Below are 18376 nucleotides of genomic sequence, written 5' to 3'. Positions count from 1 at the left end.
AAAACACTGTTTGCGTGTAATATGTTTTAAGCTTAGGTAAATGAATGGTCAACAACCAATCTATTTATAAAAGTGTAGATCTTTTATTTTAAACCCAAACTATAGTGACCATAACAGATTCACAACATAGATACTGGGTATAGACAAATTACAGCTGGCTTAAAAAAAAGTAGTTTCCATGTTTAATCAGTTAAAGTCACTGAATAAAAGAGCATTGATTCCTTTCCCACAGAGATCCAAGGTATCTCACCCTCAGCTAATCACACAGACAAACATCAACTACAGACTATAGGAGTCTCACAACAAAAAAAAATACAATTTAGGGTGGTGCACTCTATACCATATGGACAAAGATGATGACCATGCAAGTTCAATTAAACCACCGCATGTGAGCCGGGGAATAGATGAAGGTTAAAAAAGTAAGAAGATCAACTGAGAGACTCAAAAACAGGTTCCTTAAGCTTAGACTGAACTGCTCACACAAACAAAAAAAGCCTTGGTGAGTGACTGGGGTTGCCGTAAGTCTAAGCCTCTTAGATTCTTGTTGTTGAATATCAACAGTTGGTGCCAGGCCCGCGGCTCTACTGGTACATGTCCTCGCGGTCGGCGTTGTAGATCTCGCCCTCCTGCAGGGAAGCGAAGTTGAGGAAGTGCGAGGGCCTGTGGACCTCATGGTAGAACTCCTTGGGGTTGGCGAGCTGCAGGTCGTACTTCATGTTGGGATCGTGGCGCACACCTGTGATTGTGGTGGTGGGGGAGAAAGAAAGCAGAGATGAAGAGGAGTGTGGACACTTACAGCAACAGCTGTAGTTTCATTGTAAAACAAAACCACTCCGCAGACTACACTAAGTGAAAGTTATGGTGGAAGTGCCCACTTTCATTCTTCAAATGGAATCAGCAACATACTAATTTGTATAAAATGATATATTAGTAATATACGGTGCCCAAATCACCATCTATCCATTACGTCTCCTAGGAAAGTGGCCCCTTTCTCAGGCACTTGGGCCAGTGTTGCATCCACCTCCATTCCCATAATGCTTTGTGAGGGAAACCCAAACTCACCCATGAAATTGTAGTTCCACGACACCTGTCCTGGCACCATGAAGAAGCCGAGGAAACGATCGGACAGGAGCATCTGGACCCTCTCGTAGTGAGAGGGCAGGTAGCCCTTGGGGTTGTTACCCTTGTCGGTGTTCTGCCGGCCCCATTCATAGCCGCTGGGGGTCAGCTTGTAGGCAGTCAGGGTACAGGAGCCGGGCGTGAAGCTTGGAGGAATAAAAGGAATTTAATGACTAAATTAACAAGAAGAGCGAAATTATTTGATACTTTTCCAAGTAACAACCCCAATGATGAAGAAAGAAAAAAAGCTGGACGGCTCATCTGCTGCATATCTGAATATGCAATATACAATTTAAAGATTACATAATATCTGCATCCATAAAGGAAATGTCAGATGCTTTAAAAAAAGGAAGTCAAGGTTGACGTTGATGATTGAATATCTATTGGGAACACAATTCAAAAATACTTTTGTGGGCTTTGCTTCCTGTAACTGCATATACCTGCATGTGATAATGATGGTTTTCTCTCCGTCCCAGGATGGGTTGTCAGCCATAACCTTGGCGTGGGTGGTGACGTCCTGTGGGGAGAGCTGGGGCGACTCGTTAGGCTGCGTGTGGATCCAGCCAAGAGGCTCCATCTCCTACAGACACACGCACAGGGTGGAACACGTCAGACACAGACAGGGTTGAGGTCATAGCAAACACACCCAGGCATATGAAGAATTCGCCTACACATAATGAGTACTGTGGTCAGGCAGGAATGTTATTTCATCTACTTGTAAATTTAACTTATTTAATGTTCAGTTAATACATTAGTATAATTCAGTTAGATACAGAGCCCTGGACTGGAAAAAGTTTTATACCCTCAGCAATCACTGTACTAAACAAACTCCTGTGACAATTACCCATTCCCCCTATTCTTTTGTGTTTTATGTTGTCTGCACTGTCCACCTTTTTGCTTGTATGGTGTTGAGGAGGGAGGGAATTGGGGGGGGGGGGTGGGTGTTATATGTTATATGTTATATATATGAGGCTGTGTACATCCTGCATGGAATGTAACAATGATATGTGTGAAAAAGAATATCCTTATAGGACAATAAAGACTCTATACTATACTATACTTAAATGTCAGGTTTCGTGGCAAGATGTAAAACCGTCTGAACTGAATTCTGCCATACAATAACGTTAGGGCCAGTTTAGACCTGCATTTCTTATAGGTGGCTTTTGGATATAAACTAATCTGATTAGTTCTGTTTTAATGCCATACATTTTAGCCTCCCCCACCAAGTTCTGAACACTGCTCACCTAAACAAACATCAAGTGATCTATAAGCTCTGTAAGACTGCGGGTTTGCAGGCACGTGTATGTGAAGTTGTGTGTTTGCCCTCTTACCTTGAGGTACTCGTGGCCGGGCAGCTGATTGGGCAAATGCACGGTCTGGTGCGTGCCCCATTGAGGCACCATCACGATGCAGCGGATCTCCTTCACCTGAGGGTTGTCCGGAGGGCTCACGCCATAAAGGTAACCAGCAATCTGAGGGAGAGATAAGCTCAGGTCAGCCACTTCACCACGTCCACTGTCTCAGTGTAAAGAGCACATTGAGCAGCACGGTGACACCTGTGCAGTGTGCCGCAGTCTACAAGGAAGTGTGCCGTTTGGTCAAGTCACCTGAGCTCGTAGGTCAGAAATGCAGATGAATTTCTTGAGAACATTCTTGGGCAGAATGTAGGTGTAGCCAGTCTCTTTGATGTCATCAGACGAGACATAGATGTGGTTTGTTCGCAAGTGCAAGTTGGCAGCAGAAATGGCCCTAAATACAACAAGAAAAATGAATTGCAGTTAGTAAACTTAAACTGAGCAAAGCTTGGGATGAAGAACACACATTATTCGTTCTGACTCACCTGACTCTCCATTCAGTCTTGGAGGAGAAGGTCTGCGTCTCGTAGTTGCTGGTAGTGGAGGTGATGATCTCGTCGCCGTGCTTGTTGACGGTGCGCGTCTGGGTGGCGGTGAGCTGGGACTGCTCCTTCGTCTGCTTCTCGATCTCGGCGATCTGCTGCCTCTGCTGAGACGGCGCGGAGATCTCCATACCCAGAATGATATCCCTGATCTCCGACTGGGTCAGTGACGCCACGTTCACACTGGAAGACAGACGAAGCACAAACTATTAAAGACAGACTAAAACTTTACTTGCTCTAGTTAATATCAAAATGGAACGATCATGGAGGGGTAAAACACAAAACAAAACCATAACATAGTGCAACAAGCTGTTGCATGATGATTACAGCTGACAAGACACAATTAAAGAGAGCACAAAAATGTAAACACATTAATGGCTGTAACGGAGACTCACTTGTTCTTTTTGCCGTAATCGGCAAGGATGAGGTCTTTGAGTTGCACCTCAACCTTGATCCACTCCTCGTCAGTCAGCGTGGGCCAGATGTGGTGAGGCTCCGTGATGGTGGTCTTGTCTGGCTTCAGGATGACTTTGGCGCGGTCGTTGTTCACGTGAAGAGCCCTCAGGATCAGGATCAAACGTGAGAACGCCTACACAAAAAAACAATAGGAGCTAATTAATTGAAGCATGGAAAGTGACCTCTTGTTGCTTTGGTTGGGCATTCAGGCCACTGGCAGTGCATGTGGTACCACGAAGGAGGGCCGTTATGGATCCTGGGTACAACATATGGCACATTTGCAACTATCGACAGCCAACTGAGCTTGTCGTTGTAACCTGCATCACGTCGTGTAAGGTTAAATAGGCTGGGCTGTTGATTGGCCATTTTGTGGCGAATCGCCTACCTACAGCACAGTAAATTGAACAGCTCCTGTGTTTAATGCTAATGTAATGTTTATCGTTACTGTTGTATTTCACTTTTCATGAAGTATCTCTTAAGTAAACATAAACAAAAAAGAGGGCACTGGGCAGTACCGTGTAGGAGGAGATGGTCTTGAGCCAGTCGTCGTAGAGGTTGAACAGGACCATCTGAGGCTCGGTGGCCTTCAGAATCAGGTCTCCAAACTTCTCCACCTTCAGACAGGCCTGGAAGGGGAGCTGGAGCTCAGAGCCTTTGATCACGATGTTGGGGAAGTCCAGCAAGTGCACCTGAAACACAAAACCACACGACACGCTAAGACAAGGTGGCAGAAACAGCGGTCTGCGGACCTGCTTGAACTTTGGGAAATAGTTCAAAAGTGATTTCAATGTGCTATAGTCCAATGCTGCAGTACTAGATGAGGTTGTGTAATCGTTTGTTTTAACTGAGAAATCTGACGAATTCACATAGATCTCCATTTCGAGGTCATAGAGTACTGTAGGTACGAAAGAAAACGAAAACAATGGGTTTTACCTAGCTCGAGTTGCTACAGCCAGCAGCTAAAGCAGCCAGGCAGCTACATGCTGGGGGCATGTCCATGTGCTCCCATTTAGCAACTCAAGCTAGGTAAAACCAATTGTTTTTTTCTTACCGATAGTAACAGATCTATGTGAAAACTCGCCGGATTAATCCTTTAACTTTTCGGCATCTTCGCCATAACCGTTATGTGATACGACACAGCGGGCCAAGGAACCCGATGTGCGGAGATTAAAATCAAGAGTAAGAGTAATCAAGTCGCACACAAGCTGTTCCTAAATCCCAGTGCTCGTTAAGAGAGCTCACCTCAAGAGGGTCAAGCATGCCCTTCCTGGTGACGATGATCTGTTTGGGCTGCTCCTCCACTGGGAGAGAGCGGATCAAGGCAGCCACCTCCTCAGCAGTCTTCCACTTGGCCAACTACAGAACACAAAAATGTGGTTCATTATGTCCGCTTAGTGTGACAAAACTTCACACACACAGATCAGACAGAATGGAGGGGGAAAATATGGGTACCTGTCCCAGACGTTTCTGTCCTGCCCACACAGATGTGTGGATGATCTTCAGGAAGAGCTGTCCGGTTCTTGGGTTAAAGATGAAAATGGCTCCATTGATGGGCTTGGTGGTCAAGTTACCTTCAAAGGTCTGGTGGAGGAGTGGGAAAAATACTACCATTACTTGAGTGTTAGGCCTATTTCCAATCAAGAAATACGTCTTAGCGTTGAACAATAAAAATATAAAGACAGCTCCTATGACAGCCAAGCTGCTGTCCAAATCAAACAATGCTAACCTTGTGAATGGTGACTCTGTACACATTGGTGTCATCCACGAACCAGATGATCTGGTTGGAGAAGAGCTCTCCGTAGTTCTGTGAGGACAGGTAGGGCTCAGTGGGCTCGGAGGAGTAGAGCTGCAGACCCTTGCGGATGCGCTCCCTCAGCACATACAGGGCAGGGTTGGCCTTCATGATCTTCGCCATGGCCTGCTGAATCAGAGGCTTGGCTCCTGGGAACCAGTTCCCATATGCACTGCAGATGACAGAATCAATACAGACTAATGAACAATCAGAGTAGAATGGAGTTACCAGCCATAACAAAGTCAATATTCCTGATATGACAGGAATCATAGTCACTTCATCAGTTCTAGATGTAAATGTCCTACAAATAATCAAGAGCAGTAATGGGTTTTCTGTTTGATGTAGATGAAGATGCATACATGTATAAGACCTTATGAACTGTGACAGTACTGACCTGTGCAGATTGTAGGCCAGGTCGATTGCAATCAGCACGCCGGTGGGGGATGGGTAGATACTCATGTTGTCCGTGGTGTAATCCAGGAACTTGGCCCTGGCGTATCTCTCAATGTCGTGAGAGTCGTAGTCTCCCCAGCGGAGCTGGATGTCAATCCAGTACTTCTGAGTGGTGGTGCTGTCCATGACATCCCTGCAGAGAGGAAAGAGAAAGAGGAATCATCAGTTTAAATCAATCATAGGTGGCACTGATGCTTTTATTACAAGGTCACAGATTTATACGGTGATGACGTACTTTGAGTCTGCCAGCAGAGAGGGTCGGGAGACGTTCCACTTGTAGGAGGCAAAGAGCAGAATGTCAGCGCAGGACGAGTTCATCTTGTAGGACTTCCTGGGATGGATGGTCTCCTTCTGGACCGTCTCAATCTCCAGGGCATCCAGCTCCTGATCAAATACCTGAAAGACACAAACACAAGACATCCATTAGCTCAACACTGAAACCCATCTAGAACACATGGAGAACTTGTGTTTGAACACATTTGCTTGTCCTCTTGTCCTTTACCTGACAGAGATCCATGACAATGCTCTCGTGAATCTTCTGCCACAAGTGAGCTCTGAAGATCTGAATGAGGGAGATCTTGAGGGTTGGGATCTTGCCGTGCATGAAGATTCCAGTCAGATCCAACTGCACCTGGAAACCTACGTACACCTGGAGGAGGTACCAAGAGGAGAGATATCGTCAAGAAACACTGGAGAACATTGCCGAGGTCTAACTGTAAATGGCAAAGTGGTTATGACTTACGTTGGCTCTGTTGATGGTCGGGGACCACCAGAGAGTGAAACGTCGATTAGGGATCTGATTCAGACCAGACCTCTGGGCGTTGGTCAGCTTCTTCCATTTCATGGATTCTTCAAAACCACTGGCCTTCTCCCTGTAAGACACAAAACAATGCATTACTAAGAATGTGTAAAATGGCAAAAATATATAACATTGAAGCTTAAGCAAGCAAAAAGGACAATCTGTGCCAGAAAAGAAAACAAAGCTATTCAACAGAAATCCAATATACATGGAAGCCCAAATGTTGGCAAGGTGGTACATCACTGACAAAACAATCACAGAAGCTTTCCCCTTAGGCCTGACAGCTAAAGCACTATGCTACAATTTAACACAATGTGCAACATGTCGTCAACCCTGCAGCCTTGACATACAACTTCTGAGAAACAGTTTCACACGACCTTGCAACACTCCACAGTGCAAGTGGCAACGCGCTCTCACCAGAAGAGACCCTCCCAGGTGGGGAAGTAGGTTCCCTTGAAGAGCGTGTGCTCCAGGATGCCCTCTACGCCTCCCAGGGCCTGAATCATGTCTGTGCGGTAGTTATTCAGGTTCCACAGCTTGCCGTCGTGCCTCTGGTGGGTCCACCAGAAGGGGTTCTGCTTCAGCACCTAGAACAACATTTCAAACGGTTGAAGTCCAAGTGAAAGCAAATTTTACATTTCACTGATATGTTCTTACGTGTTTCATAAACCATCTGCATTCCACAATTGATTAAAACCCTAATATTAAATTAAATTCAATGAAACCAGTTCTAGAAATCTGCATTCGACAATTGATTTCCATAACAAATACCGAATTATGTGATTAAAGTTCATTTATATTACATGCACATGTGCCACCCCTCACAGGACAGCTCTTTACCTGATACTGTTTGAAGTCCGTCCTAACTCTCCATCCCTTGTCATAGGCCAAGGTATGTCTGTCTTTCTGGAAGAGGGTGTTGATACGCGGAATGCCTCTGTCCCATGAGTCCTCCAAGTCCTCAAGTGTCAATCGCCTGTAGAACAAATCAGCCATTTCATCCCACTATTGTGTAATTCAAATTAAGGTCTTATCCTGAGCAATGACATGAGCAAAGTATTGTGAATATAAGCTGAAGAGGGGGAAAATCCTAACGTTTGTGCAAACTTACAGCAGACTACGCACACTGTGCACACTGTACACACACAAACTCACACATACATGTGAACGAAAAACTGCCATAAATCAGCTGTGTGTCTCTATTGCATCCAGTACAGTGTTGTGCTGGTGCAGTACCTATTCTGAGCGATGGCCTCCTGTCGCTTGAGGGCGTACTCGGCCCACACTCGCTGAGAGTCGATGAACTCGCTCTCCCACGGCTGGATGTAGCGGTACAGATTGGGGATCAGCTGGTCCTCCTCGTGGCTCATGCCCGAGCGGAAATGGGTGATGCCCACGTCGGTCTGTTTGGACCACCTGGAGGGAGCAGAGGAGGACACAGGTAGGTCAGCACCATCACACACACACACACCTTAATGGACTTCTTCACATTTCATACACAGTGCCAGTGGAAGCTATCTGTGATTGTGATTTTTCATTAACGACAAAATATGAAAGAAACACACCAAATCTATATCTCCAAATGTATTTAAAATCACTTATAAGATAGCTATGTTTAGTGCAGTAAGTAACTTCTAAGTGAGTCTAAAAGTAAGTGTAAACGTGAGACAGTAAAAAAAAAAAAACCCTTTAACAACCATTCATTTATTCATTAAGCATTACATTTCAACTCTGGACTAAAGCTATGAGTGTACCTGAGGTCAGACTGTGGAATGAGCACATGGCCCATGGACAGCATGCCCAATCCTCCCAGCTCTTTGGGGGTGTAGAACACCACTGGGGGGAAACGACTGGGCATTTTGGAGTTCAGCCCAATCTTGATACGGGTCTGGATCTTGTTCTCGCACTTGACCAGCAGGTCCAGCAGCTCCTGGGTGTTGACCACAGCCTCGCGGAAGTAGGTCATGAGACCAATCAGAGCAGTGTTCCACTTGTTAACAATCTTGACAGAGGAAAGCAGACATGGTCAGTTAAAAAAATGCAGCAGGGAAAAGAATAAGATGAAATAACATTGAAAGACTTACTTCTATTGAAAGACATTTTAGATTAAACGAGATTCAGACTTCAACGACATTAAAAAAAGACTTTTAGGAGGTGGAAAAACGTGCAAAACCAAGCATTAATGCGGTTTTATCCCCATCTCACCTTGGTGAATGTGGTAGATCCGGAGGCCATGAGAATCTGACGAACTCTGTTGTGGAACCTCTGCATGGACTCGTCGTCCACACGCAGGAAGCACTGGGCTGTCCTCTCTTTGGTCACCTAGGAAAACGGTAATGCAACAGCACACAATGCATCAGTACTGGCACACAGTGAACAACCAACCCAACACTAGATCTCTTCCAATCTCTGCCCATTCATGGCAATGCAGCTCAATTGATTTGCAGTCTCACCTCGTTCTGCAGGTTCCATACTCCGTCTTTGTGGGTGAACTCCTCGTAGCTGGTGCGGCACTTGGGCAGGATGCGGCACTCGAAGCCGCACATGTTGAACAGCAGGTTGGGGTTGTCTTTGCTGTAGACAGACACAAAGCTGTTCTCCCACTGCACGGTGGTCACAGAACGGGGCAGGCGGTTTTTGATGTCCCAGAAGACAGCACGACCCCTGGAAAGAAATGTGTGTAGGTTAAGTACCATCAGTCAATCACACACAATCTTTTTTGGCCAACGCATAAAATTAAGTAAAATAAAGTATCACAGAGCCACTACAGTGCTACTCACAGGTTGACGTCGTGCTTCATCAGTCTCATCCTGGCGTCTCGGGGCCAGCATTTCTTGTTGTTGTAGCCCACAATGTTCTCATTGTTAGGGTCTGGATGCTCAGTCAAGTACCTCTGGATCAAATCTCTGGCGTCATCGGCAGAGAACCTGTAATTTAAAAAAAAAAAAAAGAGAGAAAGAGAAAGAGAAAAATAAGGAGAGAGAGAGAGAGAGAGAGAGAGAGAGAGCAAGAGAGGGAGAGATAGTAACCTTATTAGTTACAAAAGACTACTAGGTGATGGGTTCTGAGAGGACGCAGATGAGCAGTGTCTTAAGGCCTGACCTGAAGAAGATGTGGATGCGGTCGATGTATCTGCAGTACAGACGGATGGGGTGGGCTGCCTCGGTGGACGTGTCCTGGAAGCTCAGGAAGTCGTTAGGCATTTGCGGGGGTCCGGCCATCTCACTGGCCCTGTGCAGACCCAGCACCAGCAGGTCCATCACCAGGCCGTAGTACTGGACGATGAAAGAGGCAAACTGCAGGCCTCGGATGATGCCGTACGAGTTGGTGTGATTCATGTCCTAAAGGTGAATAAGAATAATAATCAATAACATTTGTCACTACTTACATTGGATAACAAACTCTTTTGTTCAATGGAAAGATTCATAAAAGAGAAATCAAACTCCACTGGCCTGTTACAAAAATTATCATTAAAGTGATGTCTGAACACGGGGTATGACCAACCTTGTAGTTAATGACCACGTTGTTCTTGGCGGTCATGTAATCAGCAATGTTGTGGTCGACGATGAGACGCAGCAGCCTGTTGAGCAGCGTCAAGTCAATCTTCTCATACATCTTCTCGTAGCGGGACTCCAGCATGACGTTACACTCCCCCTCAGCGGTCTCCCACACGTCCTGCAGGTTGTTGATGCCTGGAAAAAAAACATCAAACAGGATCTCTATTTAGAGTTTTATACAAGCAGGCTCTTGTATAACAGTCACCAGTTACAATCCTACAGAAAGAAGAGCAACTATTGCTTCTAGCGATTGATAATTGTGTCTAATGACTGATAATTGTTGGGAATTCTCCAAACCCACCTTGGCACCACTTGTACACCAGCAGTGGGGGAGGCTCTGTGTCGGCAGGTTTGATCCAGGGAGGGAAAAGTCGGCGCTTGTCCGCCTCGTACCAGAGGTACTGGTCCAGGTAGGCGTCGGTGATCTTCTCCAGGGGCTCCACGTCGTACACAGGCACCAGGTGGCTGTACAAGTCCATGAACTCAATGCCCACCTACAGCCACAAACGGCAAACACCACAAACTTCACACACACACACAGCAATTCAAACTACAAATCCACCTGGGACCTAATGTCTTGGGTATACTGGTACATGAAGTCTTTACTGACCTCTTTGAAGGCTCTCTGAGTGAGGAGATGACGCTTGATCCTGGACAGGGCCTCGTGAGGGTTGTCGTAGGCCTGCTCGATCAGACCGAGCTCCTCACGCTGGGACTGGTTCAGCCTTGACTTCACACTGCATATGCACAAACAAAACGCTTACTAGACGACCAAAATACAACACCGGCATATATCCACATACACAAACAGATTGTGGGTATATTTGTCTTCAGGTAGCCGCTTACAGAACTGGCTTAAAGCAACGCATGTTGCACGCTTGCATAGCCAGTGTTGTAAGCAGCTACCTGAAGACAAATGCACCCACTGATACAGAAACAAAACAGGAAGTGACAAAGGCCATTGGCCCACAGAGGATGTGTGTGTCATACCTGTAGGCCTCCTTGAGCCTCTCCAGGGCCAGGATGAGCAGCTTGGTGTCGTGTTTGTAGGAGAGGGGAGGGAAGGGGATGGGGGAGAAGCGTCGGCTCTCCAGCCAGTGGACAGTGGTGGTGTAGATTGCCACGGCCTCCTCAGCAGTGATGTAGGGACCATCCTGAAAACAACATGCCATGTCAGCCATGCCAATATCTTCCATCACATGACGCTACCGTTTGACATTTACAAACAATTTATCCTTTTAACCTAGAAAACTAAATAAAACTGTCTGCTTCTTTTTCCAATAAGACCAGGGTCACATCAGGTTTTTGATCTGGAATGAGCAGCTGCAGTCACAGAGGACCCTTTGTGCTTCTTGCTCGCCTGCCCAACTCTAGGCACGGTCAATACCCAGTTTAATCAACCGCTTCCTGTTTAGAGGGCATGTGGGGGCATGTGATCTGCAGTGGTCCTCATTTACCACACACAAAACCACTAAAAGCTTTCATCATTAAACCATTCAAGAGGCTCCATCCTCCAATCCTACTAACCTTCAAGTAGTTGTGCTGCCTCTCCTGCTCGGCCTTCAGATAGAGTCGAGTGAGGCGGCCCAGGTTCTTCTTACAGACAGTCTTGTCCACAGTGGCACCTCGCCTGATTCGCTCACGGTTGTAGTGAGCCGTGTTGGTCCACCAATCAGCTTTGGCTTTCACGTAGCGGAGAATCATGTTTTCAATTGGAGTGGGAAGGCCTGGGACCTGGGAAGGACAAAAAAAACAAACAAAAAAACACCACAAAAAATGTAAATTAATTAATTAAAATAAAAAACGCACAGACTGCTTTTTGTCTGGGTGTAAAATAGTGGCTATTTCAGCGCTCCGTACCTTCCATGGAATGTTGGCCTTCCAGCACCTCCAGGACTCACTGAGGTGCTGCAGGATGGTCCTGGCCTTGTTCTGCTTGATGCCCTCTGGCATCATGTCCAGGATGTCGTGCATCACGGCAGCACGGAGCTCGAGGTCAAAGTGAGACTCCACGCGCTGCTTGGTTACGGTCTTCGCAACTCCCTTGGAGTGTCGGCCTAGAGGACATATCAAAACATTAGCCAAACGATCATACCACCACTCTAAATGCACATCCCTCCTCTGCTCAACATATGGTTATAATAATGATAGTGGCCCCGTGTTGATGCCAATATGATATGTTACCCTCAAACTGCCTGGCCAGCAGGTTTCCAAGCCACCTCTCCAGCAGGGGAGTGATGCCCCTCATGAAGAACAGCCACACTCGCCACCCAGGGGCCCAGAATCCACAGCCTGGTCCTTTGCCCACCGGTCCCTATAGGCAAACACATCACAGCACTTCAAACAGAGTTTACCACACTTTCATCCCCCTCTTTGACCAGGTCAGCATGCCCCCACACCTACACAGTTCATAACCCTGAGGGCTGTACTCACGGTGTTGAAGCGGTAGTAGATGAGATGCTTCAGGTCCTTGCACATGCGGATCTGTCTCATCAGCTTGTACTTGTAGCGGTACATGCCCGTCAGCTGGCCCACGTGGGCGAAGATGTACTGCAGGCCGTCGGACAACTGCAGATAAACGAAATAATGAGAGCTATGCTCAAATTGGTATGAAAGGAACATTTTTCAAAAGAGTAAAAAAAAAAAAAAAAAAAGCAGCCTATTCTCTGGACGCTGGTGAAATGCTGACACACTAACCCAGCAACAAAACTGGTTAAAATCAAGTAGGATCTTGGAGTGGCTCCTACCTGGAAAGCGTCAACGTTGCCCAGTCGGTACTGCACGTGGCTGTCCACCACCAGCTTGCTGAGACGAAGCACCTCTCGGCACAAGTGGAACGCGTTTCCGAATCTGGACTTCTTACGTTCCTGTGGGGGAAGAAAAGTCAAGCACGTATGAGACACCTGACAGACATGGGACAATCCAGAGCTCAGGTCAACTCCTCAGCATTGTGGTGAGCTCACCTTTGTGGTCAGGGTCTTGACGGGCTTGAGATTGAAGTTGTAGTCCAGATGCAGGTAGTTGAGGTTCTTTCTGTGAATGAGCAGGTTCAGCATGTTGTAGCCTTGTCTGCACACCTGCAGCCCGACCTCCACCCAGTCCAGCTTGGTGGACTGGAAGAACTTGGTGGCCTTGAAGGAGCGGAAAAGATACCTGCCAAAGGAGAATCACACCACATCACAAAACAAATTACTAAAACCTACAAAATAAGTGGCTGTTACAGCCCCTGAAAGCTTTAGAAAAGGCACAGCAGTGGGGTATACGACGAAGCACGTTAGACATATCTAGGCTATGTAGACATATCGAGGCTTCACAAAGCCTTGACTCAGGGGTATACATTAAGTGATACTACGATAGCAGTTATGTGATATATTTGTCAAACTAGGCTTTCAGCTCAGATCTGTGCGCGTTCTCGGTGTTGGGATGACGTTGGCCAATCGAGAAACGTAGAGACGCACAAGACCGCCTGTATTTAAAAACAATTACTTCCGCATTCATGAGCGATAGCTTAATCTACACTGCGGTCATTTTTTGTGTCTAACCTATAACATCAAATAAATCAATTGTCATCAGTTGTTGTATGGTATGCACGTCCATAGTGGGATATTTGCACGTACAGCACTATTAAAGCGCATTCGAGCTCCAAAATGTTAGTAGAGACGGAGCTCCGCCTGTAAGACATATGACAGAATCCTACATGTGAGATAACTTCGTTTTTAAGACAACTGATTGGTCAGTGGGCGGTAGATTACACGATTTGAGCTATAACTTAGCACATAACCTCCTCCCGACCAGGTTTGGTTGACAGCATAAGATACCATGGTGATATAGCGACACTAAAACAGATCCACTTTCGTGTCACAGCATACCCTGGCTTTGAGCGCAACATACCTCGCTAACCCACTAATCGAGATTCGTAGTATACCCCACAGGTCTTCTATTTCCCCATGTTTACCTCTTCTTCTGCGCTTTGGGTGGCCTGTGCTTCAGAGCGTTGAGCACATAGTACTTCAGGAGCTTCTGGTAGGACACTCGCACCTTCACAGGCTGGCCTGCGGGGCAGTGCTCCCGGTACCTGCAGGGAGAAGACAAGTCCATCACTTCAATCACTGCTATACAAATCCACTTTTTGTGTAGCTGTAATTCAGCTAAGCCTTAAACTCAGAAGTTGTTCCAATGAGAACTGATGCATTATCGGTCGTTGTACCCACCAGTTCTTGATGAGTGGAATGTCAATGGCACGGCGGGTTCTTCCAGAGCGCATGTTGAAGGGGCGAGGGGCCCAGAGCAGGGCGATGCCATTGGCTGTGTTGTCAGTGTAGAGTGGGGTCTCTTTGAGGAAGGGCTCCACAAACTCAGGCAGCTCAAACTCCTCGTCATCATCAGGCAGGGGCTCCTGGCTCTGTTGACACCCAAACAAATACAACACAATGAGCAAATTGTCATCACCATTCTTTGGGCTCTGGACAGAAATCCAAACAATGATACTCCCAGGGTAGTCCATAAAATGTCTTACCTTCACTGAGTGTCTGTGGGAAATGGGGTTGATCAGTGGATCAAAGTAGAAAGCTGGCAGATCAGGGTCCTCTGTCTTAATGAACACCACATTTGGGGTGTGGTACCTGCAAACAGACACACCAAAAATCAAATCATCATCATCATAATCATCATCATCATCATCATCTTCCGAAGTAAACGAGCCAAATAGGTGCCTTCACTAACCAGGTGAGATGCACGTGGTGAGGCAGATTGTTGTACAAGTAGGGGAATGCAATCTTGTACTCAGTCCTGATGGGCTGCCGAATGATAATCTTGTTGATGTCGTTGAACTCATTCCAGTCCTCATCCCTGCATAAAGTTGAAGAGGATTCATGAGGCACAGCGATATCAAGTAGTAAAACCCTCAATACATTCATCTGAGAAGCGGTCTTCGCACTCACTGTAGATTGATGTCTCGGACAAGGGGCTCGAATTTAGGCCCCCCAGGGATGGCCATGTTCAGGGCTTTAGAGGTGAAGAACGCCTTCAGGTCAAACAGGTAGAAGTAGTTCTTGTCCACCAAGTCTGTCAACAGTTGATTGGCTAGACGGTACAGGGTGGACATCATCGGCAGAGTGAACTGCCACCGACGGTACGTGGTTCCATTCACAAATCTGTGGGAAAAGTGAAGATAAACCAGTGAGTGAATAAAACGATGGTGGATGGGTGATTGTCATCTTTCTTCTTTTAATATTTACATGTGTATGAATGCATGTATATTGTGTATGTATGTACTATTATATGTGTGTGTGTCTGTATGTATCCATGCATGTATGTGTTGTGTTTTCATTGTTTAAATCAAATTAACCGTATTTCACATAAAAGGGTTGGTGAATGGATCAGAAATACACATCAGTTTGTTGCACAGACTCACTTGGTGTTGTCTTTGAGGGGCTGGTGCTCATAAAACCACTCCACACAGGAGCCATCCTCTTCAGTGTCCAGCTCCATCTGAATGGCCTCCAGGGGCTCCACATCCAGGATGTTGTCTGCGTAGTCCAGCGGAGGCTCCTCATCGTCGAAGGGCGGGAAACGCATGCGCTTGAAGTGCCGCCTGTCTCTCTTCTCACGACGCATCATAATCCACATCGTGCTGCAGAAACGCAAAGAAGCAAATGAGTTCACATAAAACTTCACAAAAAAGAAATCCAGATAGATATAAAAGAAGACAGAAGGCAATGGATTATTTAAACACTCACCCCCACTGTGCTATGTAGACTGGCTCAATAACCCAGGGGATCTCATTGACAAAGGAAATGGCTCCAGTGATGTGGTAGAGCACGGGAACATCCCTGATCTGTTCCCATGGCATGGGCATGTTCTCAAGCAGTTTCAGCACTGCATGGGGCATGTACTTCAGGGCCCTGCACACAACAGAGAGAATATGGATTTGGTCAAAAAAAAATTTCACCAAATTCATTTATCAAAAAATAACAGGCCCAAAACACAATGCTGGGCAAAGTGCTAAGTGAGCCAATGAGCTATGTGTCTTGTGCATGAACTAAAGCAATCATCTGTGGTGTTTGTGCTTAGGATCTTGCTCACAGAATTAAATCAGCAAGCATATCTCGCAGTATTCCATTAGTATAATGTCTTATTCAACAACATATGGACTTTCCAACACATTCACACTGCTTACCCAAGATAAACTCTTTTGTCATGACGGAACTTCCTATTGGTCATGTCCCCATGATCCCTTATGATTTTCCGAACATGCTCTGGAGGCATGTCTTCCTTCTGTGCATCCACAAACCCAAACTTGCGCTTCTCCGAGTAGCGCTTTGCCTGCAGCTGCTGCCATTTGCGCGCTGTTGAACATTTTAAAACACAAAGACTATGGTCAGCAAAGGTAAAAACATACAATCAACTCATGTCTTATTTCAATCACACTCACCTTTCTCTTGCAGTTTTTCCTCGGACATATAGTCTGGGACCGGGGCTGGCGGGGCGATGCCAGGAGGCATCCCGCCCGGGACACCTCTGAAGGGGAAAGCAGCTGCCATTGCAGCTTATCCTGCAATACACAAACAAATAAGTAAGTAGGAAATAACTTACTAAGAGCTGTGCAGAATATTTCATTTATAATATATAAAGTATACATGTTCACAGCTTTAAAGACAAAACAAGATTCCTTCAAACGACTTCCCACACTGGTGAATATTTTGTTCTTAACGTTACTGCAAAAGTAACATACAGGCGGCCTTGCATTTAGCTGACCAGTTGTCTACCATACACACAATGTTAACAGACTAATATATCAGACACCGTGAATTAGGTCCGTTCAGTTCACTAAGCAAACAAACAAATTGGAGTTATATTTTTTCGTAATTGGGAAATGCCATTATGCAACTTGTTTCAATGCAACCATTGATTGACTATAGGAATTAACATTAGCCAGCTAACATTAGCTGCTCCAAGTTGCACAACTCGACAACAAAAGCTTGTCTGCTGCTAAATTATAAGAATGACGGTGTGATTGATATTGAGTGGCAAGTTATGTCTCCAATGCGGGCCTCTACAGTTTGATGTTGGTTGTTTTTATGAAGCATAAGATAGGCTTAGCATAAGCACTCCAGAAAACCATGCCGATTCGATTCAAATGAATTGTTCAAGAAAAGCTAGCAGGCTAACAAACCTAGCGCGAGCTACATTGCAAAACCAACCCGTATTTGTTTACAACCGTGTACGTTTCAAGCCACTCTTACCTTCAACTCCAAAGTAACTTTTCAGAGCTGAAATATTAATTGCAGACTTAACATGTAGATTAATATCCGTTGAGTTTCTGTTCAGTACTTCATAACACCGTGTTTTCCACGATTTCCTGCAATGGTCGTTTGTCGAATGGCGCACTGATGTCGGGTCGACTACGCACGTTGAGCGTATGCTCTTCTGATTCACTAAAGGAGATACGTTTCCCTGTCCCAACGATGTATTTGTATGACTACAACCTACGTTGAAATATACGACGAAAGCAGTATTTACGTAACTGGCAGATTCCCGGATGATGAACCGGAAGTAAACATACGAGCTTCCGATGGTCGCAATGAGCATGCGCATCTCTGCCAAGCGTGTTTATTTCTTTACTGTCTATGGTTTATTTATTTCATTTTTATGTAATACATTTTATTGGGTGAACACCCACATATCACAACAATAATAACAATACAGCAATAATAATATGGGGGTTACAGACATTACACATGTAGGTTGTTTAACAATTTCGAAAAGAGAGTGGGTCTGATCCATAGGTCTGATCTGAACCTTTGTAGGCCTACAGTCTATGGTCTGAACCTGGTCTGAACAACAGGCCGCTTTGGCCCCAGTACAGTACAGTAGGCTTACACATAAGTAAATTAGCCTAGGAGTATTAGACAACAGAAATGAGAAACCAAAGTGAAACCTTGCAATAATGTAGATAGCCTAGGTTAACAGATCAATGAGTTACAGTAAAACATGTTTTCTTGAGACAGTCAGGCCCATAATTACTGGCCTGTATTACTGGCCTACACAGGCTCAGGGGGAGGAGGTCACAAAGGGACAGGTCTCTAAAAAACCTATAAGCAGCACTGCCCGCTGCAGAGTTGACTAACCAATACGCAAATGGTTACATCATTAAAGAAAATGTATTGCTTTACTTATGAAGGCTGTATGTTTTGCACCATGAATTACATCCTCAATGTCTAGTGTTCGCACACCAGGTCAGATTCCTTTTAGGTCCACGTGTCTTGTGCTATAGGCCCAGATGAAAAAAGGCATTCAGTTTC

The 18376-nt window shown here is 45.7% G+C and overlaps 1 protein-coding gene across 1 annotated transcript; it reads right to left on the bottom strand.

Moving 5' to 3' along the window:
* Positions 1-59: 59 nt before the first annotated feature.
* prpf8 (pre-mRNA processing factor 8) lies at positions 60-17477 on the bottom strand. The gene is made up of 43 exons (XM_076282152.1): positions 17318-17477; positions 16507-16626; positions 16252-16420; positions 15812-15976; positions 15487-15705; positions 15014-15226; positions 14796-14921; positions 14590-14695; positions 14285-14475; positions 14029-14148; positions 13037-13226; positions 12821-12940; positions 12507-12641; positions 12258-12387; positions 11934-12130; positions 11601-11807; positions 11064-11227; positions 10684-10810; positions 10375-10567; positions 10021-10208; positions 9619-9857; positions 9297-9443; positions 8970-9180; positions 8722-8838; positions 8271-8518; positions 7753-7932; positions 7357-7492; positions 6934-7103; positions 6460-6589; positions 6220-6366; positions 5953-6113; positions 5659-5850; positions 5199-5436; positions 4925-5053; positions 4715-4828; positions 3988-4161; positions 3412-3605; positions 2960-3199; positions 2727-2868; positions 2451-2591; positions 1560-1699; positions 1063-1265; positions 60-736 (listed from the first exon to the last, which is right to left on the bottom strand). Exons 2-43 carry the CDS (start codon positions 16613-16615, stop codon positions 582-584), a joined length of 7017 nt encoding a protein of 2338 aa, XP_076138267.1. The 5' UTR covers positions 16616-16626; positions 17318-17477; the 3' UTR covers positions 60-581.
* Between the last annotated feature and the right edge of the window lie 899 nt (positions 17478-18376).

The sequence above is a fragment of the Alosa pseudoharengus genome, unplaced genomic scaffold (assembly GCF_046254945.1).
Source record: "Alosa pseudoharengus isolate Yale_2024_CS ecotype anadromous, Long Island Sound unplaced genomic scaffold, YU_APseudo_1.1 YU_APseudo_1.1_scf_13, whole genome shotgun sequence".
In the NCBI taxonomy this organism is placed as follows: domain Eukaryota; kingdom Metazoa; phylum Chordata; class Actinopteri; order Clupeiformes; family Clupeidae; genus Alosa; species Alosa pseudoharengus.
The sequence above is the reverse complement of the archived record's forward strand: the minus strand, read 5'-3'. Positions and strand labels throughout refer to the sequence as shown.